Source organism: Oncorhynchus nerka, linkage group LG5 (assembly GCF_034236695.1).
Source record: "Oncorhynchus nerka isolate Pitt River linkage group LG5, Oner_Uvic_2.0, whole genome shotgun sequence".
NCBI lineage: Eukaryota > Metazoa > Chordata > Actinopteri > Salmoniformes > Salmonidae > Oncorhynchus > Oncorhynchus nerka.
The window spans coordinates 15,625,019-15,647,931 of NC_088400.1; the positions used below are offsets into that span (position 1 = coordinate 15,625,019).

Here is a 22,913-nt window from a genome sequence, read left to right on the forward strand (position 1 = left end):
ACACCGGCTGTCATCAGAAAGTTACCCTTAACGTTAAGTACATTAAAATATTAACTTGCCTTCCGTGGATAACATTCCACCAAGAGTTTAAATTGTATCATTCAAGTAACCCACTTTTCTGTAAGCTAAGCAGCTACAGTACATACAAGGCAAAAAACACTCGTGAAATTATCTCCATCTTAACTGGGTAGCTAACTGACGTTAGCATAGCATAGCTGCCATTCTCCATCTTGTTAAGTTAGCTAGCTAGTTTCCTGGCTAGTTAGCCAACTAGCCATGTTAGCGCCCCGTCCTAGACCGCTGGCTGCAATCGAACGGTGTTCGGATAGCCAGCCATCTTCTCAATAAAACAGTGGATATTTAGCTAGTTAGCTAATACCATGTGGCCCTCAAAGTTCGTGTAAAGAGCTAAATTAGCTTGTTTAATGCACCCCACTTGTTGTGGAACAACAATACAACCATATAGTTACATAAAAACACCTGGTCCTTACGTCCTCCATCTTGCCTCGGGAGTTTCGATACTGTAACGTTACCTAAAGCTAACGTTAACTCCCAAGTGGAAAAAAACATTTAAATGGACGTAAACAAACACTTTATTGCACATTAGCCTAGCTAACTAGCTATCTACGTTTCAATGAAGTGAGTCTACTTTTCGGTATGCATAACACTAGACAAAAAAAGTAGCCTACAGTGGCTAGCTTACGACTTTCCATGGCTAGCAGTCTCCGTACTTCTAGCCTGTTAGCAGTCTCCGTACTTCTAGCCTGTTAGCTAGCATGAGAAGCTAGCTACCAACAAAATTGCTACAAACCAACTAACTTCGAGATTCCACTCCGCCATTTTATAACTTACCCCGTTATTCAATTTATTTCCAAACGAGTCACTGCTTTGTTGAGTCGCTATCTGTTCCTGTTTTGATATAACCACGATTTCCGCAAATGAGTTTGAAACTGGCGGTCAGAGGCGGTTTTGGACGCTCTCTCAGTTTCACCCCGCCACTTGCTCCGTAGTAGGGTTTGTTGTTTCGACAACGAGGGGGGAGGAAAACTCCTGGTGTACAGCTGCCCTCTAGCGGCCAGAGGAAATACGTGTAGCCCCGTGACGATGGGGGATCTGACACCTAGCGGTTATTTACAAGGTGTGCAGCTGCCAGCGACCAGCAAGTACGTGACAGATGGGGGTGGGGATGGCCCTACCACAGAGTTTCTGAACCCAGAGGCGCAACATCAAATCAAATCAAATTGTATTAGTCACATACACATACATGGTTAGCAGATGTTATTGCGAGTGTAGCGAACAATTCCACAACAACTACTTAATACACACAAATCTAAGTAAAGAATGGAATAAGCAATAAGGATGAGCAATAACAGAGCGACATAGGCAGGATGCAGTAGATGTTATAAAATACAGTATATACATATGAGATGAGTAATGCAAGATATGTAAACATTATTAAAGTGGCATTATTAAAGTGACTAGTGATCTATTTATTAAAGTGGCCAATGATTTCAAGTCTGTATGTAGGCAGCAGCCTCTCTGTGTTAAAGTGGCCAATGATTTCAAGTCTGTATGTAGGCAGCAGCCTCTCTGTGTTAATGATGGCTGTTTAGATGGCTGTTGAGATAGAAGCTGTTTTTCAGTCTCTCGGTCCCAGCTTTGATTTAATGCATCTGTACTGACCTCACCTTCTGGGTGGTAGCGGGGTGATCAGGCAGTGTTTCTGGTTGTTGTTGTCCTTGATGATCTTTTTGGCCTTCCTGTGACATCGGGTGTTGTAGGTGTCCTGGAGGGCAGGTAGTTTGCCAGCGGTTATGCGTTGTGCAGACCGCACCACCCTCTGGAGAGCTTTGCGATTGTGGGCGGTGCAGTTGCCGTACCAGGCGGTGATGCAGCCCGGCAGGATGCTCGCGATTGTGCATCTGTAAAAGTTTGTGAAGGTTTTAGGTAACAAGCCACATTTCTTCAGCCTCCTGAGGTTGAAGAGGCGCTGTTGCACCTTCTTCACCACACAGCCTGTGTGGGTGGACCATTTCAGTTTATCCGTGATGTGTATGTGTACCTGTAACCGATTTGATGGCTAGCTAGTTAGCAGGGTTCGCGCTAATAGTGTTTCAATCGGTGACGTCACTCGCTCTGAGACCTTGAAATAGCTGTTCTCCTTGCTCAGCAACGGCTTTTGTGAAGCGATGGGTAACGATGCTTTGAGGGTGGCTGTTGTAGATGTGTGCAGAGGCTCCCTGGTTCGAGCCTAGGTAGGGGCGAGGAGAGGGATGGAAGCTATACTGTTACATACGCCAAGGAACTTAAAACTTTCCACCTGCTCCACTGCTGTCCCGTTGATCTGGATAGGGGGGTGCTCCCTCTGCTTTTTCCTAAAGTCCACGATCACCTCCTTTGTTTTGTTGACGTTGAGTGAGAGGTTGTTTTTCTGACACCATGCTCAGAGTTCCCTCACCTCCACCCTGTAGACTGTCTCGTCATTGTTGGTAATCAAGCCTACGACTGTTGTGTCGTCTGCAAACTTGATGATTGAGTTGGAGGTGTGCATGGCCATGCAGTAGTGGGTGAACAGAGAGTACGGGAGGGGGCTTAGCACACACCCTTGTTGGGCCCCAGTGTTGAGAATCAGCGAAGTGGTGATGTTGTTTCCTACCTTAACCGCCTGAGTGTGGCCTGTCAGGAAGTCCAGGGCCTAATTGCACAGGGCAGGGTTGAGACCAAGGGCCTCTAGCTTAATGATGAGCTTGGAGGGTACAATGGTGTTGAATGCTGAGCAATAGTCAAATAACAGCATTCTTACATAGGTATTCCTCTTGTCCAGATGGGTTATGGCAGTGTACAGTGTTATGGCGATTGCATCGTCTGTGGACCTATTGGGGCGGTAAGCAAATTGAAGTGGGTCTAGGGTGACAGGTAGGGTGGAGGTGATATGATCCTTGACTAGCCTCTCAAAGCACTTCATGATGACAGAAGTGAGTGCTGCGGGGCACATTTAGTTCAGTTACCTTTCTTTCTTGGGAACAGGAACAGTGGTGGCCTACTTGAAGCATGTAGGGACAGCAGACTTGGATAGGAGGAGAATTAATATGTCTGTAAACACACCAGCCAGCTGGTCTGTGCATGCTCTGAGGACGCGGCTAGGGATGCAGTCTGGGCCGGCATCCCTGCGAGGGTTAACACTTTTAAATGTCTTACTCGCGTCGGCCACAGAGAAGGAGAGCTCACAGTCCTTGGTGGCGGGCCGCGTCAGTGGCACTGTAATATCCTCAAAGCGGGAAAAGAAGGTGTTTAGTTTGTCTGGAAGCTAGTCCGTGGCGTAGTTGGTTTCTTTTGTAGTCCGTGATTGTCTGTAGACCCTGCCAAATACGTCTTGTGTCTGAGCCGTTGAATTGCGAGGAACACTTGCAAAACAGATCAAGCCGACCAAGCCAGGGTTTGAGAAGTCAATGAGAAAAGTTAACAATTCTTCTTTAGTCTTAAGTAGTTGATCATGTTACGATTCCAACGTCATGAAAGTGACAAACTGACAAAAACAACTTTATATCGAAGGACCGTTAGACACGATGACACGTTGCTGCGCCTACAAGTGTGATCAGGGACTTCTATTGGAGAAGCAGTTTCTGCCTATCTTTATACTGTACATTCTTTGCCCCTGCAGTCAATGGTGTGGCCAAAGCTCAATACTTGTAGAATCTCAATTACATTTCCTTGACTCCTCTTTTCCTCTTTCCTCAAAATCCATTGGAGGAGAAAGTCAGAGGGGAGGGACATCTGGAGTCAATGAAATCCAATTGCGATTATCTCATTGTGGGAAGAAAAAGCTTCCTCCTCCTTCCTTGTCTCATTTCCTTTATTAGAACTGTTTCAGAAACTGAAGACATAATTAGTGTAAGAAGTTGCAGATACAGTTGAAGTCGGAAGTTTACATACACTTAGGTTGGATCCAATTAAACTTGTTTTTCTACCACTCCACAAATTTCTTGTTAACAAACTATAGTTTTGGCAAGTCGGATACGGCATCTACTTTGTGTATGACACAAGTAATTTTTCCAACAAATGATTACATACAGATTATTTCACTTATAATTCACTGTATCACAATTCCAGTGGGTCAGACATTTACATACACTAAGTTGACTGTGAATTTAAACAGCTTGGAAAATTCCAGAAAATGTCATGGCTTTAGAAGCTTCTGATAGGCTAATTTACATTATTTGAGTCAATTGGTGGTGTCCCTGTGGATGTATTTCAAGGCCTACCTTCAAGCTCAGTGCCTCTTTGCTTGACATCATGGAAAAATAAAACGAAATCAGCCAAGGCCTCAGAAAAAAAAGTAGACCTCCACAAGTCTGGTTCATCCTTGGGAGCAGTTTCCAAATGCCTGGAGGTACCACATTCATCTGTACAAACAATAGTACGCAAGTAATAACACCATGGGACCACGTAGCCGTCATACCACTCAGGAAGGAGACGCGTTCAGTCTCCTAGAGATGAACGTACTTTGGTGTGAAAAGTGCAAATCAATCCCAGAACAACAGCAAAGGACCTTGTGAAGATGCTGGATGAAACAGGTACAAAAGTATCTATATCCACAATAAAACGAGTCCTATATCGACATAACCTGAAAGGCCTCTCAGCAAGGAAGAAGCCACTGCTCCAAAACTGTCATAAAAAATCCAGACTACGGTTTGCAACTGCACATGGGGGCAAAGATTGTACCTTTTGGAGAAATGTCCTCTGGTCTGATGAAACAAAAATAGAACTGTTTGGCCATAATGACCATCGTTATGTTTAGAAGAAAAAGGGGGAGGCTTGCAAGCCAAAGAACACCATCCCAACCGTGAAGCATGGGGGTGGCAGCATCATGTTGTGGGGGTGCTTTGCTGCAGGAGGGACTGGTGCACTTCACAAAATAGGTGTTATCATGAGGAAGGAAAATTATATGGATATATTGAAGCAACATCTCAAGACATCAGTCAGGAAGTTAAAGCTTGGTCGCAAATGAGTCTTCCAAATGGACAATGACCCCAAGCATACTTCTAAAGTTGTGGCAAAATGGCTTAAGGACAACAAAGTCAAGTTATTAGAGTGGCCATCACAAAGCCCTGACCTCAACCCTATAGAAAATTTGCCTGCAGAACGGAAAAAGCGTGTGCGAGCAAGGAGGCCTACAAACCTGACTCAGTTACACCAGCTCTGTCAGGAGGAATGGGCCAAAATTCACCCAATTTATTGTGGAAGGCTACCCGAAACGTTTGAACCAAGATAAACAATTTAAAGGCAACGCTACCAAATACTAATTGAGTGTATGTAAACTTCTGACTCACTGGGAATGTGATGAAAGAAATAAAAGCTGAAATAAATCATTCTCTCTATTATTTTGACATTTCACATTCTTAAAATAAAGTGGTGATCCTAACTGACCTAAAACAGGGAATTTTTACTAGGATTAAATGTCAGGAATTGTGAAAAACCGAGTTTAAATGTATTTGTTTAAGGTGTACGTAAACTTCCGACTTCAACTGTACCTGTTTTTCTTCTATTATAGAAGTGGGGATGAAGGAAAGCAGAAGGGGAGGAAGCTACTTTCAACTCCTGAGCTGTACCCAAAGATGGTCGTCACTAGTTTAAATACCAATATCCCTGCATGGCCTTCAAGATAACACTGCGATAAAGAATAAAATAGTTAGTAGCATACATGAAAGTAAAGACAAGACACACTTACATTTTTTAAACATTTATTTTCCAGTCTTGGTCAAACGAGTTGCACTTGAAAATATTAATTTCCGAACAACACAATTTGAAAAAAGGGAATAATATTTGGACGTGATCTCTAGAACTAAATCAAGTAATTAAGTGGATATGTCAGTTATATATAAATAATGGAAATTGATCCAAGTCTACAATTCATCTATTTATTCACACAAGAGCACACATAATGAATCATAAAAGAGTCCCACACTGAAAGCATACTAGTTGGCCCAAGGAACAGACTGTACGTTTGGGAACTCTCACAACTTCTACTTCAGAAACATGTACTTTGCAAACTAACTACAAACACATGACTTGCAAACCAATAACGAAAGCCCAGTCAACAACTTCATAATTTTAAGAGAAATATGAAGAAAACATGGAAATGATGTGATAGTCTGAATAAAGAAAACACACAGAAGTAAATGAGATTGTTTGAAAAGGCACTGTTGATAGCTGCAATGGTAGATCATGGTGCTGCACAGCGGACCTAGAAATTTAAATGTATGCACTCACTATTGTGGATAAGAGCATCTGCTAAATTACTCAAATGTAAGTATCAGAACTGTGGGTAGATGGATACAGCCACTCAAATGTAAGTATCAGAACTGTGGGTAGATGGATACAGCCACTCAAATGTAAGTATCAGAACTGTGGGTAGATGGATACAGCCACTCAAATGTAAGTATCAGAACTGTGGGTAGATGGATACAGCCATGGAAAAAAGATGCATGTTCAACTCACATCAGGGACAACTGTAGCATTTTATCTAACCTTTACCTTTACCTTCTCCTAACCTGCTGCGTAAAGTCATTTCTGTTCATAGCTGTACTCCATATAGTCTCAACCTTTGAATCTTCATACCAAGATGGGAAAGTGAGGCCCATTGCCTCTTGGGTATTGGTCGGGTGAACCTCAATGATACGTCACATAACAAGGAAGTGTCATCTATACAACAATCATTGAAAAATAAAATCCCCACACTTTCCATGATTCTCTTATTCATATTTACAGTGGTCCTCCTCAAATATAATATTTCTATATGTACATTCTGTAGTAGGAAAGCCTGTGTTTATAAAATCACTGAGGTGGTAAAGCAGCATTGCCAATTAAAAGAGTTATCCTCCTGGGCCAGCATTCATTAAGCATCTCAGATTAAGACTGCTGATCTAGGCTCACTTTTGCCTTTTAAAACATAATGATTAAGAGACGGGACCTGATCCTAGGTCAGCACTCCTACTCTGGAGACGACAATCCCTGACACCAGATTGCATGTTAGGAGATGTATGTCTTGATCTTTTGTGTGATGGCTGCACAGCAGATGGGACACTTGTCGAGGGCCTCGGAACACTCCTTGCAGACGACCAGGTGCCCACAGGGGATGAAGACGATGCAGATGTCTCTGTCCATACACACTTTGCACTGTTTCTCCCTCTGCAGCTTCCGTAGCTTCTCAAAGGGATCCTCATCTGAAATAAGGGAGAAACATCAGTAGGTAACCAAGCACAATAAAGTAGGTAGAATACTGACCAACACAGTTTGATTGTTACTTCTATAGCCAAGCATCACGTAGGCCTACAGTGTGAATAGCATTGTGATTGATTGGAATATGCAGATGGGAAAAACTAGGTCAAATTGCAAAACCCTGTGGCTCTAATCAGGAATCTTTGACATATCCTGTAAACCTCCCAGTTTTGATAGAACAATGCCCTGATATAATGATACTAACAAGTAGACGTTGACCGATGATTCTTTTTCAATGCCGATACTGATTAAATCAGACGAGATATATATATATATATATTTATATATATTTATAATAATGACAATTACAACAATATTGAATGAACAATGAAAACTTATTTTAACTTAATATAATACATCAATAAAAATCTATTTAGTCTCAAGTAAATAATGAAACATGTTCAATTTGGTTTAAATAATGCAAAAACAGTGTTGGAGAAGAAAGTAAAAGTGCAATATGTGCCATGTAAAAAAGCTAACGTTTAAATTCCTTGCTCAGAACATGAGAACATATGAAAGCTGGTGGTTCCTTTTAACATGAGTCTTCAATATTCCCAAGTAAGAAGTTTTAGGTTGTAGTTATATGACTATTTCTCTCTATACCATTTGTATTTCATATACCTTTGATTATTGGATGTTCTAATAGGTACTTTAGTATTGCCAGCCTAATCTCGGGAGTTGATAGGCTTGAAGTCATAAACAGTGCAATTCTTGAAGCATTGCGAAGAGCTGCTGGCAAACGTAGGAAAGTGCTGTTTGAATGAATGCTTACGAGCCTGCTGCTGCCTTCCACCGCTCAGTCGGACTGCTCTATCAAATCAGACTTAATTATAATATAATAATCCACAGAAATACGAGCCTTAGGTCATTAATATGGTCAAATCCGGAAACTATCATTTCAAAATAAAATGTTTCTTTCAGTGAAATACGGAGCCGTTACGTATTTTGTCTAACGGGTAACATCCATAAGTCTAAATAATGCTGTTACATTGTACAACCTTCAATGTTATGTCATAATTATGTACAATTCTGGCAAATTAGTTCGCAACGATCAAGGTGGCCCAAACTGTTGCATATACCCTGACTGCGTGCAATGAACGCAAGAGAAGTGACACAATTCCCTAGTTAAAAGAAATTCATGTTAGCAGGCAATATTAACGAAATATGCAGGTTTAAAAATATATACTTATGTATTGATTTTAAGAAACGCGTTGATGTTTATGGTTAGGTACACATTGGTGAAATGACAGTGCTTTTTTTCGCGAATGCGCTTGTTAAATCACCCGTTTGGCAAAGTAGGCTGTGATTCAATGATAAATTAACAGGCACCACATCGATTATATGAAACGCAGGACAAGCTAGATAAACTAGTAATATAAATCAACCATGTGTAGTTAACGAGTGATTATGTTAAGATGGATTGTTTTTATAAGATAAGTTTAATGCTAGCTAGCAATTTACCTTGGCTCCTTGCTGCACTCGCATAACAGTTAGTCAGCCTGCCAAGCAGTCTCCTCGTGGAGTGCAATGTAATCGGCGTCCAAAATGGCCAATTACCGATTGTTATGAAGACTTGAAAATCGGCCCTAATTAAATTGTCGATTCCAGTTAAATCTGTCGACCTCTACTAACAAGCATTGCTAACTGTGAGACACATACCATGGTTCTCTGCGGTCTCTGCGTCGCTGTCAGGGCCTCTGTTAAAGCAGTCCTGCAGCAGAGTCTCCAGGGTGGAGTAGCCTGTCCCAGCTCTGCGTATCCTCTCCAGTATGGTCCTCTCTACCAGGGCAGGCTCCAGACCCATCTCTACCGCCCTCTGGGCCATGGCTGACCTCAGCACCTCTGCACAGAGAGATGAAGGACATTGAGCCTGTTCTAGTCTGTGTGGGAAATAGCACCCTACACGTAGAGGGCCTTCGGAAAGTATTCAGACTTTTGGTACATTTTGTTAGGTTACAGCCTTATTCTAAAATTGATTAAATTGTCCCCTCCCCCCTCCTTCCCTCAATCAATCTACACACAAAACCACATAAAGTAAAAGCAAAAAAGGGTTTAGAAATGTTTGGTCATTTATATATTTTTAAATAAATTTAAAAAATATATCAATTGACATAGTCTCAAGTCAAAAGTTTGGACACCTACTCATTCAAGGGTTTCTTTATTTGTAATATTTCTACATTGTAGAATAATAGTGAAGACGTCAAAACTATGAAATAACACATGGAATTATGTAAACAAAAAGTGTTAAATAAAAATTTTATATTTGAGATTCTTCAAAATAGCCATCCTTTGCCTCGATGACAGCTTTGCACACTCTTGGCATTCTCTCAACCAGCATCACCTGGAATGCTTTTCCAACAGTCTTGACGGAGTTCCCACATATGCTGAGCACTTGTTGGCTGCTTTTCCTTGACTCTGCGGTCCAACTCATCCCAATTGGGTTGAGGTCGGGTTATTGTAGAGGCCAGGTCATCTTACGCAGCACTCCATCACACTCCTTCTTGGTCAAATAGTACTTACACAGCCTGGAGGTGTTTTGGGTCATTGTCCTGTTGAAAAACAAATGATAGTGGGACTAAGTGCAAACCAGATGGGATGGCGTATCGCTGTATTGCACCTACACTGCGTCTTAAAGACATGGCAGTTGGAACCAAAAATCTCACATTTTCCACCGGTCTTATGTCCATTGCTCGTGTTTCTTGGCCCAAGCAAGTCTTTTCTTCTTATTGGTGTCCTTTAGTAGTGGTTTCTTTGCAGCAATTTGACCATGAAGGCCTGATTCACACAGTCTCTTCTGACCAGTTGATGTTGAGATGTGTCTGTTACTTGAACTCTGAAGCATTGCAAATATTTGCACTGCAATTTCTGAGGCTGGCAACTCTAATAACGTATCCTCTGCAGCAGAGGTAACTCTGGGTCTTCCTTTCCTGAGGCGGTCCTCCTGAGAGCCAGTTTCATCATAGGGCTTGATGGTTTTTGCGACTGCCTTGTCTGACCATGTCTTAAAGTATTCATGGACTGTCGTGTCTTTGCTTATTTGAGCCGTTCTTGCCATAGCCCTATTTGGTAAAAGACCAAATCCATACTATCTTCTGTATACCATCCATCCCTACATTGTCACAACACAACTGATTGGCTCAAACATATTAAGAAGGATAGAAATTCTACAGATTAACAAGGTACACCTCTTAATTGAAATGCAGTCCAGGTGACTACCTCATGAAGCTGGTTGAGAGAATGCCTTAACAGCTTTGCACACTCTTGGTAAAGGGTGGCTACTTTGAAGAATATCAAATATATTTTGATTTGTTTAACACTTTTTTGGTTACTACATGAGTCCATGTGTTATTTCATAGTTTAAGTATTCACTATTATTCTACAATGTAGAAAACAGTACAAATAAAGAAACTCTGGTGTGTGCAAAATTGAATGGTACTGTAAATATTCAGACCATTTACTCAGTACTCTGTTGAAGCACCTTTGGCAATGATTACAGCCTTGAGTCTTTTTTGGTACGATGCTATATAAGCTGGGCACACCTTTTATTTTGGGAGATTATGCCATTCTTCTCTGCAGATCCTCTCATGCTTTGTCAGGTTGGATGTGGAGCGTTGCTGTACAGCTATTTCCAGGTCTCTCCAGAGATGTTCGATCAGGTTCAAGTCCAGGCTTTGGCTGGGCCACTCAAGGACATTCAGAGACTTGTCCCGAAGCCACTCCTGCCTTGTCTTGGCTGTGTGCTTAGGGTTGTTGTCCTGTTGGAAGGTGAACCTTCACACCAGACTGAGGTCCTGAGTGCTCTGGAGCAGGTTTTCATCAAGGATGTCTATGTATTTTTCTCCACTCATCTTTGCCTCAAACCTGACTAGTCTTCCTGCCACTGAAAAACATCCCAACAGCAAGATGCTGCCACCACCATGCTTCACCACAGGGATGGTGCCAGGTTTCCTCCAGATGTGACCGCTTGGCATTCAGGCCAAAGGGTTTCATCAGACCAGAGAACCTTGTTTCTCATGGGTTGAGTCTTTAGGTGGCTTTTGTCAAACTCCAAGTGGGCTGTCATGTGCCTTTTACTGAGGAGTGGCTCCCGTCTGGTCACTACCATAAAGGCCTGATTGGTGGTGTGCTGTAGAGGTGGTTGTTCTTCTGGAAGGTTCTCCCATCTCCACAGAGAAACTCTAGAGCTCTGTCCGAGTGACCATCGGGTTCTTGGTCAGCCGCCCTGACCAACCCCCCCAATCGCTCAGTTTGGCCAGCTCGAGGAAGAGTCTTGGTGGTTCCAAACTTCTTCCATTTAAGAATGATGTGTTCTAGGGGAATTTTTGGGGGGACTCTTCCCCAGATCTGTGCGTCAACACAATCCTGTCTCGGAGCTCTACGGACAATTCCTTCAACCGCATGGCTTGGTTTTTGCTCTGACATGCACTGTCAACTGTGGGACCTTATATAGACAAATCATGTCCAATCAATTGAATTTACCACAGGTGGACTCCAATCAAGGTTGTAGAAACATCTCAAGGATGATCAATGGTAACAGGATGCACCTGAGCTCAAATTCGAGTCTCAAAGCAAAGGGTCTGAATACTCATGTAAATTAGGTATGTTTATGTTTTAAGACGTTTGCAAAAATGTCTAAAATAGTTTTGGCTTTGTCATAATGGGGTAGTGTGCAGATTGCTGAGGATTTTTTATTTATTTAATCCATTTTTAAATAAGGCTGTAATGTAACAAAATGTGGAAAAAGTCAAGGGGTCTACATATTTTCTGAATGCACAGTATGTACACAACCCCCCTTTTTTGTCTCGTTCCAAAACGAATAAATAAAAAGTGAAAGGGGTACAACTTCATTTTAAAAAAATCTGTTTTTGTAAAAAAAAAAAAATGTATACCTGTTCCGTGACTTGAACATCCATTCAGGTGACTTGAAGCCTGGAAAAATCAATAGAAAGAAGGAATTTGATAAGGATGGGTACAGTTTAATACGTTTGACCGCAGGTTTAGGGGTTAGAGGTCAGGGTTAGGAGGATGAAGTCTTTGAGACTTACAGCATTGTTCCAGCCAGGACCTTGTAACTGAACACTGCTGACGAACTCCTGTCCTTTCTCTGTCAGCAGAAAATTACACCTGGATTAAAACATGACACTCAAAGTTAGTGACGTGCATATGGATGTTAACTTTCTACTGAGTGTGAGTGACATGTTTGTTTTTACCCCGGGTAGTGTTTGGCGTGCTCCTCCCAGGGATTCTCGTCCGGCTGCCAGCCCTTCAGACCTCCACCACAGCAGAAACACACCACACGGTCTGGAGCTCCTGCACCCACACAGAAACACACACACTTGGGTTAAGATCAACCCAGACACATACACACACACTGGTTAAGATCAACCCAGACACATACACACTGGTTAGGATATATGTCCCCGGTCCCCTCTATGTCCCCTCCTCTCAGGCCCTTTTACCATTGAGTAGCAGGTAACTGTAATAATACGTTTTGAATTGTTTTTGTTAAGTTACTTTTCTCACAGCCAAAGCTCTAGTCTACCCCACTCCCAGGTCTCACCTGTGTTGTAGAAGCCTGCTCTGGCCAGCCTCTCGTGGTCAATAGGGTGCTGGATTCCTGCAAAGCTGCCTAGCCTCTCCTCAAAGCTCTGCATGGGGACCCGAGGACCCGGGCGTGGCCTGGTCTCCCCTACCTCCTCCTCTCTCCCCGCCTGAGAGGGGAGGTTCCCCACATCATGCCCCAGTATGAAGAAGCAGTAGGGGAAGTGTTTGGAGTGCTCCCCCCACGCCGTGTCCCCAGGCTCCCAGCCCCCCAGCATCCCTCCACAGCAGAAGCACTGCACCCGGTCACTCTCCCCCAGATAGAAGAGCCCTGCCTGGGCCAGCTCTCTAGGCCGGACCGGGGATGTGGAGGGCCACGGGCCTAAGGTGTTGAACCGGGAGTCTTCGCTGACCATGTGCGGGACCATGGGGTAGGTGGACTCATCCACCACCTCTCCCGTTCTCAGGCGGAACTCCATGTCCTCGGCGTCTTCGTTGTAGTGGGGTTCGTTGGTCAGCATGGCACCTTGAAGAGAGTTGACCCTGGAACGATGGGTGCAGCTCAGGAACTTACAGTTAGGGGAGACCTGAAACATTACAACAGTAGTATCATCATTTGTTAGAAACAGGAAATAAAATTATTTTGCACATGTGTCATCACCCTTCTCATGCTCACCTCCGCGTGCCTCTCCGCGGGTGTGTCCCCTCCACACCAGCTCTCTACAGTTTTGTGGCAGCTGAAGCAGCGCACCTTGTCAGCCTGTCCTGTGAAGTAAAACCCAGCACGGGCCAGCCTTTCCGCTGACACCTGCTGGGCCAGGGGGGAACCCCGGAACGAGTCCAGACGCATGTCCATCATGGACCAGTCTACTGCGTGGTCCGACTCCAGATCACTGTCTCTCCCGGGGCCTGACATCACGACACAGGGACAGGGCTGCCTGAGATGGATGGACTAGGGGGGAACAAACAACAAAGTCATTTCCACCATGACACCATGTAAATGCATAAGTTTGACAATAGAGCCTTGCATTTCCTAAAGAGGCACTAGATGGCAATATGCACATTGCTATGGATATTGGGATGCTGTGCCTTTAAGACAGGAAAGTGTGTGTGGTCACATGGAGGCTGTTGGCTGTTACATGTGAGGGGTGGGGAGGCAGGAACAGGCTCTTTAAGATATGCTCTCACACTACCGGGCCGCCCTGCTAACCGCAGGAATACAGAGAAATACACAACGACCCACACAGCCGAATGTAATCAACACTTATTATCTTAAGTGAGCATGGGCTCAGTTTTCCTTTATTTCCTATTAAAACAAAGCTCAGCATTTTGTAGGAAAGGAGTTACGTAACGCCTACTTTGCGATGTGAATCAATCAGCCCTCTCCGAGTAGTGTGTTGCAACACGATCAGTACCCAGCCTTATCAATGTTACGGTACTAACACACCACAAACCCCCAACAGGGAGGATGAGGAACCGGTCACTTAGAACAATCAGCTATTTCACCTCCGGCTGTATTCACCAATCAAATATTATCCAATCCCATCACTATTCCTTCCGTCAACATTAATGCAATCAATTACATACAGTACCTCGTTGCCATGCCTTGTGTTAGGCTAGATAAATAGGCTATAGCAGCAACAGACAGGCACCCAGGCTACCAACCATAGAATTACCATTTATATGGAATATAATTAAGCTACTGTCTATGCTAGCAAACAACCAACCAATATTGGTTATGTTTGTTGTAATATTTTGTATACCTGCCATCCCCATTGCAGCAAGCGAGGCTTGCTTCAGAATGAAACATGCACGTAGACTGGAAGTTGTCATGGTTTCATAGGCAGCACTCTCACACTATAATGAAACTGTCCCTTGGCAGACTGCTGTGAAAAGAGACATGTAGATGACTAAATGGATGGGATGATGATGTCCAAGGAAAGTTTGCTGTATCCACTCGTCCCCATGCTCTCTCTGACGGCTCCAAAAGGCATCATGTGGATGCAGTCATCATCAACAGGACCCTGAGTAATGGATGCAGTCATCATCAACAGGGCCCTGAGTAATGGATGCAGTCATCATCAACAGGGCCCTGAGTAATGGATGCAGTCATCATCAACAGGGCCCTGAGTAATGGATGCAGTCATCATCAACAGGGCCCTGAGTAATGGATGCAGTCATCATCAACAACAGGGCCCTGAGTAATGGATGCAGTCATCATCAACAACAGGGCCCTGAGTAATGGATGCAGTCATCATCAACAACAGGGCCCTGAGTAATGGATGCAGTCATCATCAACAACAGGACCCTGAGTAATGGATGCAGTCATCATCAACAGGACCCTGAGTAATGGATGCAGTCATCATCAACAGGGCCCTGAGTAATGGATGCAGTCATCATCAACAGGACCCTGAGTAATGGATGCAGTCATCATCAACAGGGCCCTGAGTAATGGATGCCATCATCAACAGGGCCCTGAGTAATGGATGCCATCATCATCAACAGGGCCCTGAGTAATAGATGCCATCATCATCAACAGGGCCCTGAGTAATGGATGCCATCATCATCAACAGGGCCCTGAGTAATGGATGCCATCATCATCAACAGGGCCCTGAGTAATGGATGCCGTCATCAACAGGGCCCAGAGTAATGGATGCAGTCATCATCAGGGCCCAGAGTAATGGATGCAGTCATCATCAACAGGGCCTTTTGAGTATAACATATTCTTGACTCTGAACTGGCTATGTGTCCATGATTGTATAACTCAGCCATGTTTTACACTGCAGCACTTGTCCTTGTGGCCGAGGCCCATCTGTTACTGACCAGAGCTGGGCCTGAATCCAAATGCACAGAAAGGACATGTGGATGTATAGATTGCACCACTTGGTCGAATGACAGCAATAGGCTGATCATACATGTATGCAAAGTGTATGTCAAGGGTTCTGGGAGACCTTTTTGGCACAGTAGCGCCGTGTCCGCGGTTCAAATTCCACTCTGACTAAATTTTCCCACTCAATGCAACAGTCATACGGACACGTGGGGGTGGGTGAGGTCTATTGGCCGGCCACGTACATTCTGGAAGGTTCACAAGCTCTTGTTTGTGTCTATAGCAAGACAAAAGTCCCAAACATAAACATGGGTTGACGTGAATCGCAATGTGCTGGCGATTGACCTGTTTGAGAGTTGGCACAGTTGAGTACTCTGCTGGGTATGGATACGCACTCTCGGGGATTACATTCTTCCAATGTTAAGTATGACATAGTTAAATAAAACACAAGCAACGTTTCGTATAATAACAAACTAACAAAGCAAACATTATTTGTCTATAGTGCACTGATCAGTCGACATTGAGCTGGTTCGCCATAGACAGTAACGTAGTACAACAGACGAGCCGTCAACCATAACAGTTGAAAATACATCGCAAAAACATAACCTATACGCATACCTTAGAAAAGCTTGGATGTCAACTTGTGTCTGTGAGGTCTTGGATGATGCCTGTCTCCTTTCCAAATAAGACAGATCACCAGTATTTTTGACCAGACTATTTGACCCTGGTTTCGGGAAGTAAGTTCAGCGTTGGTGTTGTTCTGCGCACCACTACAGGCGCAGCCCACCTGACCACCATAGCGGAAATGTAAAGTTTATGACGTAGAAAAAAAGGGAAGGTATAGTATGTGTGTGGCAAGGCTCTATGTATTCCATAGAGGCTTCCTGTTTATATGAGTTGTTATGTTTGGTGTATGGCATTAATAAGAACGGAATACTTAGTGCTTAACACTGCTCTGTGTTGGGGGAAATGAATTAATATTCATCGGGCTTGGACGATATATCTTTATTTTGATATCTTTATCCATGCAGTGCATCTACCAAAGTAACAAGCACAGCCAAACGGAATACTTTATATATCATTATACTCTAATTGTACTTGTCTACCAAATACTGTAATACTCATTTGAGGATTGGACTTTTGTAGGTAGTGTAGGCAGTTACTTCTCATTCTCAACCCTCTGGGTATAATTCATTTGGTGTTGCCATCGTTGCCTGGAAATCAAGGCTAGGGTATAGTCCACTTTAAGTTCCTTCTTTCTCAGGTTTATATAGAGAAAGTGGCATGTTGGATTGTTAATTAGGTTGCTTGCTGGTTGATGTCAGACGGCTAATACACTTTAGTTGCATGCTGAACCAAAGTCAAATGAAATGAGACGTTTGAATACACTTCAATACAAATTACACTCTAGTGTGTACCACTAAAACGTGATGGCGCCAATAGGGTTTTAGTATTCATACTCTTTTCCATTCCTATATCGTTCAGTAATTTATCCTTTTTCACTGGCTCAGCCATGTTTTACACAGCGATGCCTCACTTTTTTCAATCCAATCTTATCAATTCCTATTCAAATTCATCAAAGGTAAAGTAATATTGTAATATGGATTAATATAATATACATACACGTCCTAATATTTTCTAGTAATTCAATATTTTGTATGGCTTTGTTTTTGCTAGAATTCTTTGAATTGGGAGATTATCATTATACTGTATGTCGTTGGCAGAGTGATGTAACTAAGTCTATACACAACTTTGTAAAGAATGAACATTTCAAAAGACTGCCCAACCTTTTGATGAATGTAGCCTTGCATGGACATTTTCTATAAAGTCGTTATGTCGTTTGTGTTAAAATATCTATTTTATAATTACTCCCAAGTATATGAGGAAAACCTTTGAATTACCACGTTGGCATATGATTGTATACTGGACACTTTCCGAATGTTCTTTAACATAAATAAAAAATGAACTGAAAAATAATATAAAAGTATGTGTGACAAGCTTAACCTTATGCTTTTTATTTATTTTTACCGAGTTCCGCACCAAACTTCAGAAAGATTGTGGAAACAAAACTAGTTTACAGTCATTACTATTTTTATTTGTTCAATATATAAAAAATGTTCCTGTGACTGGAATAATAATTTGATCATTTATTTCGGCATGTTCATGCGAAGTCGTGACAAAAAAAGAAAGGAAGAAGCTATCCGTTCTATTGCTAATCAACAAGAGAGGAACGTGCTTATAGACTCCCTGCCATAACTACGCTTTCCCTATGGATAATATCATGCTGTTGAAGGTGACGAGTTCCCCTCTTTACCGGTTACTCCGTGCAAACCTCCACCCTGCAAAAAACAACAACATGGACTCTGAGATCGTGGCCACCCTCTCCTCACTCATCAACTCCAGGTCTGACGCCATTGAAGGAAATAGTAGGTGCGAACACCATGGTAATCGAAGGCTTGAAACAGACTGTGGTGAAATCAAGGATGTGAAAATGAGTTGAAAAAAAGTGTTGAAAATGTGGAACAGCATTCAATGTATACCACAGACGTCTCACTGATCTGGAGCAATACACAACCAGATGGAACCTGAGACTACGGCGTGCCAGAGGTGGAGAATGTGAAGATGTGCGACGAGAGGCTATCCGCATCTGCCAAGAAGTTATGTCTGCATGGAATAACAAACGTTGGTGATACTATCGACGTTGTGCATCGCCTCGGCAAGAAGCAACAGCAAAACGAATCAAGACCAAGGGATATTATTATCCTCTTCACTGCCAGATTCTACAGGGATGCTGTCTGGAAAGGTTCCAGACAGTCCAGAATAGATTTTTACAAATATTTTTACTACTCCCCTCCCTCACAGACAATAGGGCCATTTACATTATATCAAAATATTTACCTCTGATACTAACCTTGGTAGCGCATCCTACTTAAATAGTTCATTATTAAATAATGATATAGTTAAGTTTGAGGTTAAAGATCTGCTCTCACACTTTTGGGAAAGGGCTTGTGAAGAAAAATCTTATTGCAAGAACTGGGAGCTCTTTAAATTTTGCTAAGACTAGAAGAGCTGAGGAGGAAAAGGTGATCATTAAGATAACTTCCCTTTCTCAGAGGTCCCCAGCCGGCCTCTCAGATCATTAAGATAACTTCCCTTTCTCAGAGGTCCCCAGCCAGATCATTAAGCCTTTCTCAGATCATTAAGATAACTTCTCCTTTCTTTCAGAGGTTCCCATTAAGATAACTTCCCTTTCGGCCTCTCAGATCATTAAGATAACTTCCCTTTCTCAGAGGTCCCCAGCCGGCCTCTCAGATCATTACGATAACTTCCCTTTCTCAGAGGTCCCCAGCCGGCCTCTCAGATCATTAAGATAACTTCCCTTTCTCAGAGGTCCCCAGCCGGCCTCTCAGATCATTAAGATAACTTCCCTTTCTCAGAGGTCCCCAGCCGGCCTCTCAGATCATTAAGATAACTTCCCTTTCTCAGAGGTCCCCAGCCGGCCTCTCAGATCATTAAGATAACTTCCCTTTCTCAGAGGTCCCCAGCCGGCCTCTCAGATCATTAAGATAACTTCCCTTTCTCAGAGGTCCCCAGCCGGCCTCTCAGATCATTAAGATAACTTCCCTTTCTCAGAGGTCCCCAGCCGGCCTCTCAGATCATTAAGATAACTTCCCTCAGAGGTTGGCCTCTCAGGTCCCCCCTTTCTCAGAGGTCCCCAGCCGGCCTCTCAGATCATTAAGATAACTTCCCTTTCTCAGAGGTCCCCAGCCGGCCTCTCAGATCATTAAGATAACTTCCCTTTCTCAGAGGTCCCCAGCTGGCCTCTCAGATCATTAAGATAACTTCCCTTTCTCAATTATTTTGGCCAAATTTCATATTCACAAATGTAAATTTAAAAAAGAAAACACATTTTCTTACCTTACAAAAATAATTTGAACTATATTTTAAGACAAATACTCTACTAACAAAAAAGCTGTTACACTTATAATTTTATGTATGTCACTTATGGTCCATGTGTAATGTGATATTGTACCCCCTAGCCCAATTGTCCTTTGTATATTCGTTATATATACTTGTGTTCTTCATGTACTTTTTGTATTGATTTGTTATTAATAATAAAAAATATAATAAAAATATGTGTGTGTGTGGGGGGGTTACGTTGGGGGTATTTGCCCTGTCATTGGCTAGAATAGTCCCACCTGATCTCGCCTCACTTCCTTCTTTGAGGACATATATTTCCATTGTTAAAGCGGTCACTCAACCATTTTGTCAATCTAATAGATCATCTTTGGCCATACATTAACTTTCAATAAGGGACTTTAACCGGTCGCGGCTGCTTTATCTTTTTCTTCATCCTATCAAAAATAGTTTTCTCTATGCTCAAACCAGTTATCCATATTTTATGTCTCCCAAGGCTACACACACAGAACCAAGAGAGAGATTTTATCAACCCTGACCAAAACAGAAGTAATGTGGGAAGGATATGGACATTTTTGTGGTTTTAAAGGGGAAATGGCACAGATCCTTCTTTCCAAAACCACCCCAGACTTTCTGTGATGTTCACACGTTAGGCCTATGTGACATCCCAAATGTGATATTGTCATTTAAGTCCATATTTGGAGTTGTTCATTAATCTAAACATCCTCTTAACTCTAAATGTAATTTTATGCCGATTCATTGAACTCAAATAGCCTATGATAATATATTACATTTTTATAGTGCTTTTCATAGACGTAAAGCATTTCAAGAGCAAAAAACAAACAAGCAGTATACTGTATCAGGTCAACCAATAGAGGCCAAGTCTTTCAGTGCTGCATCCTCTGCAGATGGAGAGGGTCAGTTCAGGGCTTGAGCGGAGGGAGCTGGTCAGAGGATGGTAGATGATATTGATGGAGTCTTCTGATGATCTTGTAGAGGGCAAGTCTGGGAACCAGCCTGACTCTTACAGCCACCCTCTTCCACTCTGTGGAACACCATTTGGGTGATGTCTCAGCAGCTCTGGGTGCCAGAAAGCTCACCACACAAGGATCAGAATAGTAGCCAGTCGTCCTCACTATGAGCCCTCTGCCTAAGCTCTGTCTCCCAGTCTCCTCACTCTTCAGGCAACTCCTCAAATGATGTTAGCAGAAGATCAGAAATTGGCAGCTAGGTGAAACAAAAAAAGATGGTACTCTGTCCAGATGCATTTTTTCAAAAAGAGACATTAGCCAAAGAGTGTTAACCTATCAGTCAATCTGCAAATACTTGGCTCAAAAATACCAGATATAGGTAATAAAAACTCAAATGTTATCTAAAAACTAAAGCGCTGATTATAAATCAACAATTAAAATCACCTCAAAATAATTAAATATGTACACATTTACAGCTCTGTGCTCAGGCTGCAACCTGGTCTCAGAGCATTTGATATTATCCTGTATGTATATCTGCAATACTCAATTTAATATGAAACTGTATGTTACGTTTAATATGGTATATATTCATTTTTGAATATCCATCACTCATTTCATATGATATGTTACAAATTACAATTGATATTATATGTTATGAATTTGCTAAATACACAATATGTTATGAATTTTCAAAACGTTTGATATGTTACGAATTCTAGCTAGGCTAGAGGTTAGTGTTAAGTTTAGGAGTTATGATAAAGGGTTATGGTTAAGGTCATGGGAAGGGTTAGCTAAAAGGGTTAAGGTTAGGGGAAGGGTTAGCTAACATGTTGCGAAGTAGCAAAAAAGTAGTAAGTTGTTAATTAGCTAAAACGCTGAAGTTGTCCATGATGACATTCAAACTCACAAACTTTGAGTTGCTAGACGTTACCATTACGCCCACCATTATGCCTTAAGAAACAATCTGTCTTATGTAACCATACCAAACATAACATGATAATACTTTTAGTGTCCCGGATTTACGTATACTATGTTGCATCTAGTCTATGAGACCAGGCTGAGGCTGTTATTAGGGTGCCATGACAACTATAGAACTCATATGCTTGAACTATGGAAATACATGGAACCTTGAATCATGATTATTTAATCTTCTGATTTAATCAAGCCTATTGTTTTCCTGTTCTATTTTGGAAAGAAGTTTAGGTGACAAGCTGATGGGACTATGGGCTATAGGTAACAAGCTCTGCTCGAATGACGGCTATATTATGACGCACCTTAGAACTTGTAAATGTGCGCCAGAAGAGTACTCTGTCCTAGACCTATCCAAAAGGCCCGAGGATGCGCCTCAAGCTGCGGAACCTTCTACAGTTCATGTGGAACAGGAAGTCCAACAGCGGGCCCCAATGTGTGCCATACATCCGCGACATCAGACAGCTGCAGAGCGAGGGGTTCTACCGAGTTTATCTCGGTGAAACCGAGTTTCCAGAGGGTCTGATCACTGGTGACATCTCCGCGGCAACGGACGCCTCTAGCAGCAGACACAGCTGGAGCGTCATCCACGCGGGAGGTCAGAGAGGATGGGTTCCATGGAATTACAAACTACTGTTCCACTGTAACGGTGTCTCCTCACTGCAGCCTTCAGGGGAAATATTTGAAGAGTTGTGTGGCAGTTTAAGGAAGAACTACGGGAAATGTGCAATAGTAGTGAACAATCATAGCTGGAGGTCACCAAGGAAAGTTGACGATTGTAACTTCGCAGGGTACGTTCATCACCTGCCCGAGGCCCCGGTGGATCTCATACCTATGAGCTGCTGCCCGACGTTGGCGCGCGCGTACGGACACGAGCTTATTCAAATCCCGTTCCAGTGCGCGCACCTGTGCCCTCTGAACAGCGCTTGGTCCACGGTGAAGTGGTTTGCGACCAACGACCATTGGAAGTATTCGGAGGCCATTTACGACCGTGACACTCTACATAAATACGTCTATTGGAATGAGCTGATGGAGGGAGCTCTGAAGAAGATGACCAAGAGGAAATGGGAGGAAGCATTGTCTCGAGTTAGGAAGAATGAGAATCATTACATAAATGACAAGCAGTGACACCGGGTTCATTCAGACTATATAAAAGAGATGCACATGACATTCGCTAAGGGACTTTTTGTTTGTTTGTTGGTAAAAGTATAGTTTCCATGTATTGTGAGGTTAGTGCTATGTTCTCTGCCAAAAGGTCTGAACCATTATGGCACAGGATAATGTGCTCACCCCATAATGCAATGTTATTGATTCAAGCAAGGTTCCTGCTCCTTCTCAATCACAACTGTACATTATGAAATGCTATGACTGTTAAGATTCACAACCAAAATAGAATTAAATAAAACTTG

At 42.7% G+C, this 22,913-nt stretch overlaps 3 protein-coding genes across 6 annotated transcripts in view; 1 reads left to right on the forward strand and 2 right to left on the reverse strand.

The window, feature by feature from the left end:
* LOC115117822 (cohesin subunit SA-2-like) overlaps positions 1-1,023 on the reverse strand; it is a 28,992-nt gene extending 27,969 nt beyond the window's left edge. The window contains exon 1 of the mRNA XM_065018406.1: positions 853-1,023. The gene's annotated coding sequence lies outside the window, so the exon portion shown is untranslated. The remainder of the gene's footprint in view (positions 1-852) is intronic.
* Positions 1,024-5,724: 4,701 nt separating this feature from the next.
* Positions 5,725-16,425, reverse strand: LOC115117826 (E3 ubiquitin-protein ligase XIAP-like). Of its 4 annotated transcripts, none has more exons than XM_065018407.1 (9): positions 16,265-16,424; positions 14,583-14,702; positions 13,496-13,771; positions 12,839-13,406; positions 12,489-12,588; positions 12,324-12,402; positions 12,168-12,207; positions 8,938-9,120; positions 5,725-7,223 (listed from the first exon to the last, which is right to left on the reverse strand). In XM_065018407.1, the coding sequence occupies exons 3-9, from the start codon at positions 13,733-13,735 to the stop codon at positions 7,030-7,032; spliced, it is 1,404 nt and encodes a 467-aa protein (XP_064874479.1). In that variant the 5' UTR covers positions 13,736-13,771; positions 14,583-14,702; positions 16,265-16,424; the 3' UTR covers positions 5,725-7,029. The 4 variants fall into 4 exon arrangements, with proteins under 4 accessions (XP_064874479.1, XP_029502188.1, XP_029502187.1 ...); XM_029646328.2 differs by having other exon boundaries at positions 14,583-14,705; XM_029646327.2 differs by lacking the exon at positions 14,583-14,702 and having other exon boundaries at positions 16,265-16,423.
* Positions 16,426-20,749: 4,324 nt separating this feature from the next.
* Positions 20,750-22,913, forward strand: LOC115117825 (uncharacterized protein C21orf140 homolog). The gene has a single exon (XM_029646326.2). It carries the CDS (start codon positions 21,874-21,876, stop codon positions 22,630-22,632), a length of 759 nt encoding a protein of 252 aa, XP_029502186.2. The 5' UTR covers positions 20,750-21,873; the 3' UTR covers positions 22,633-22,913.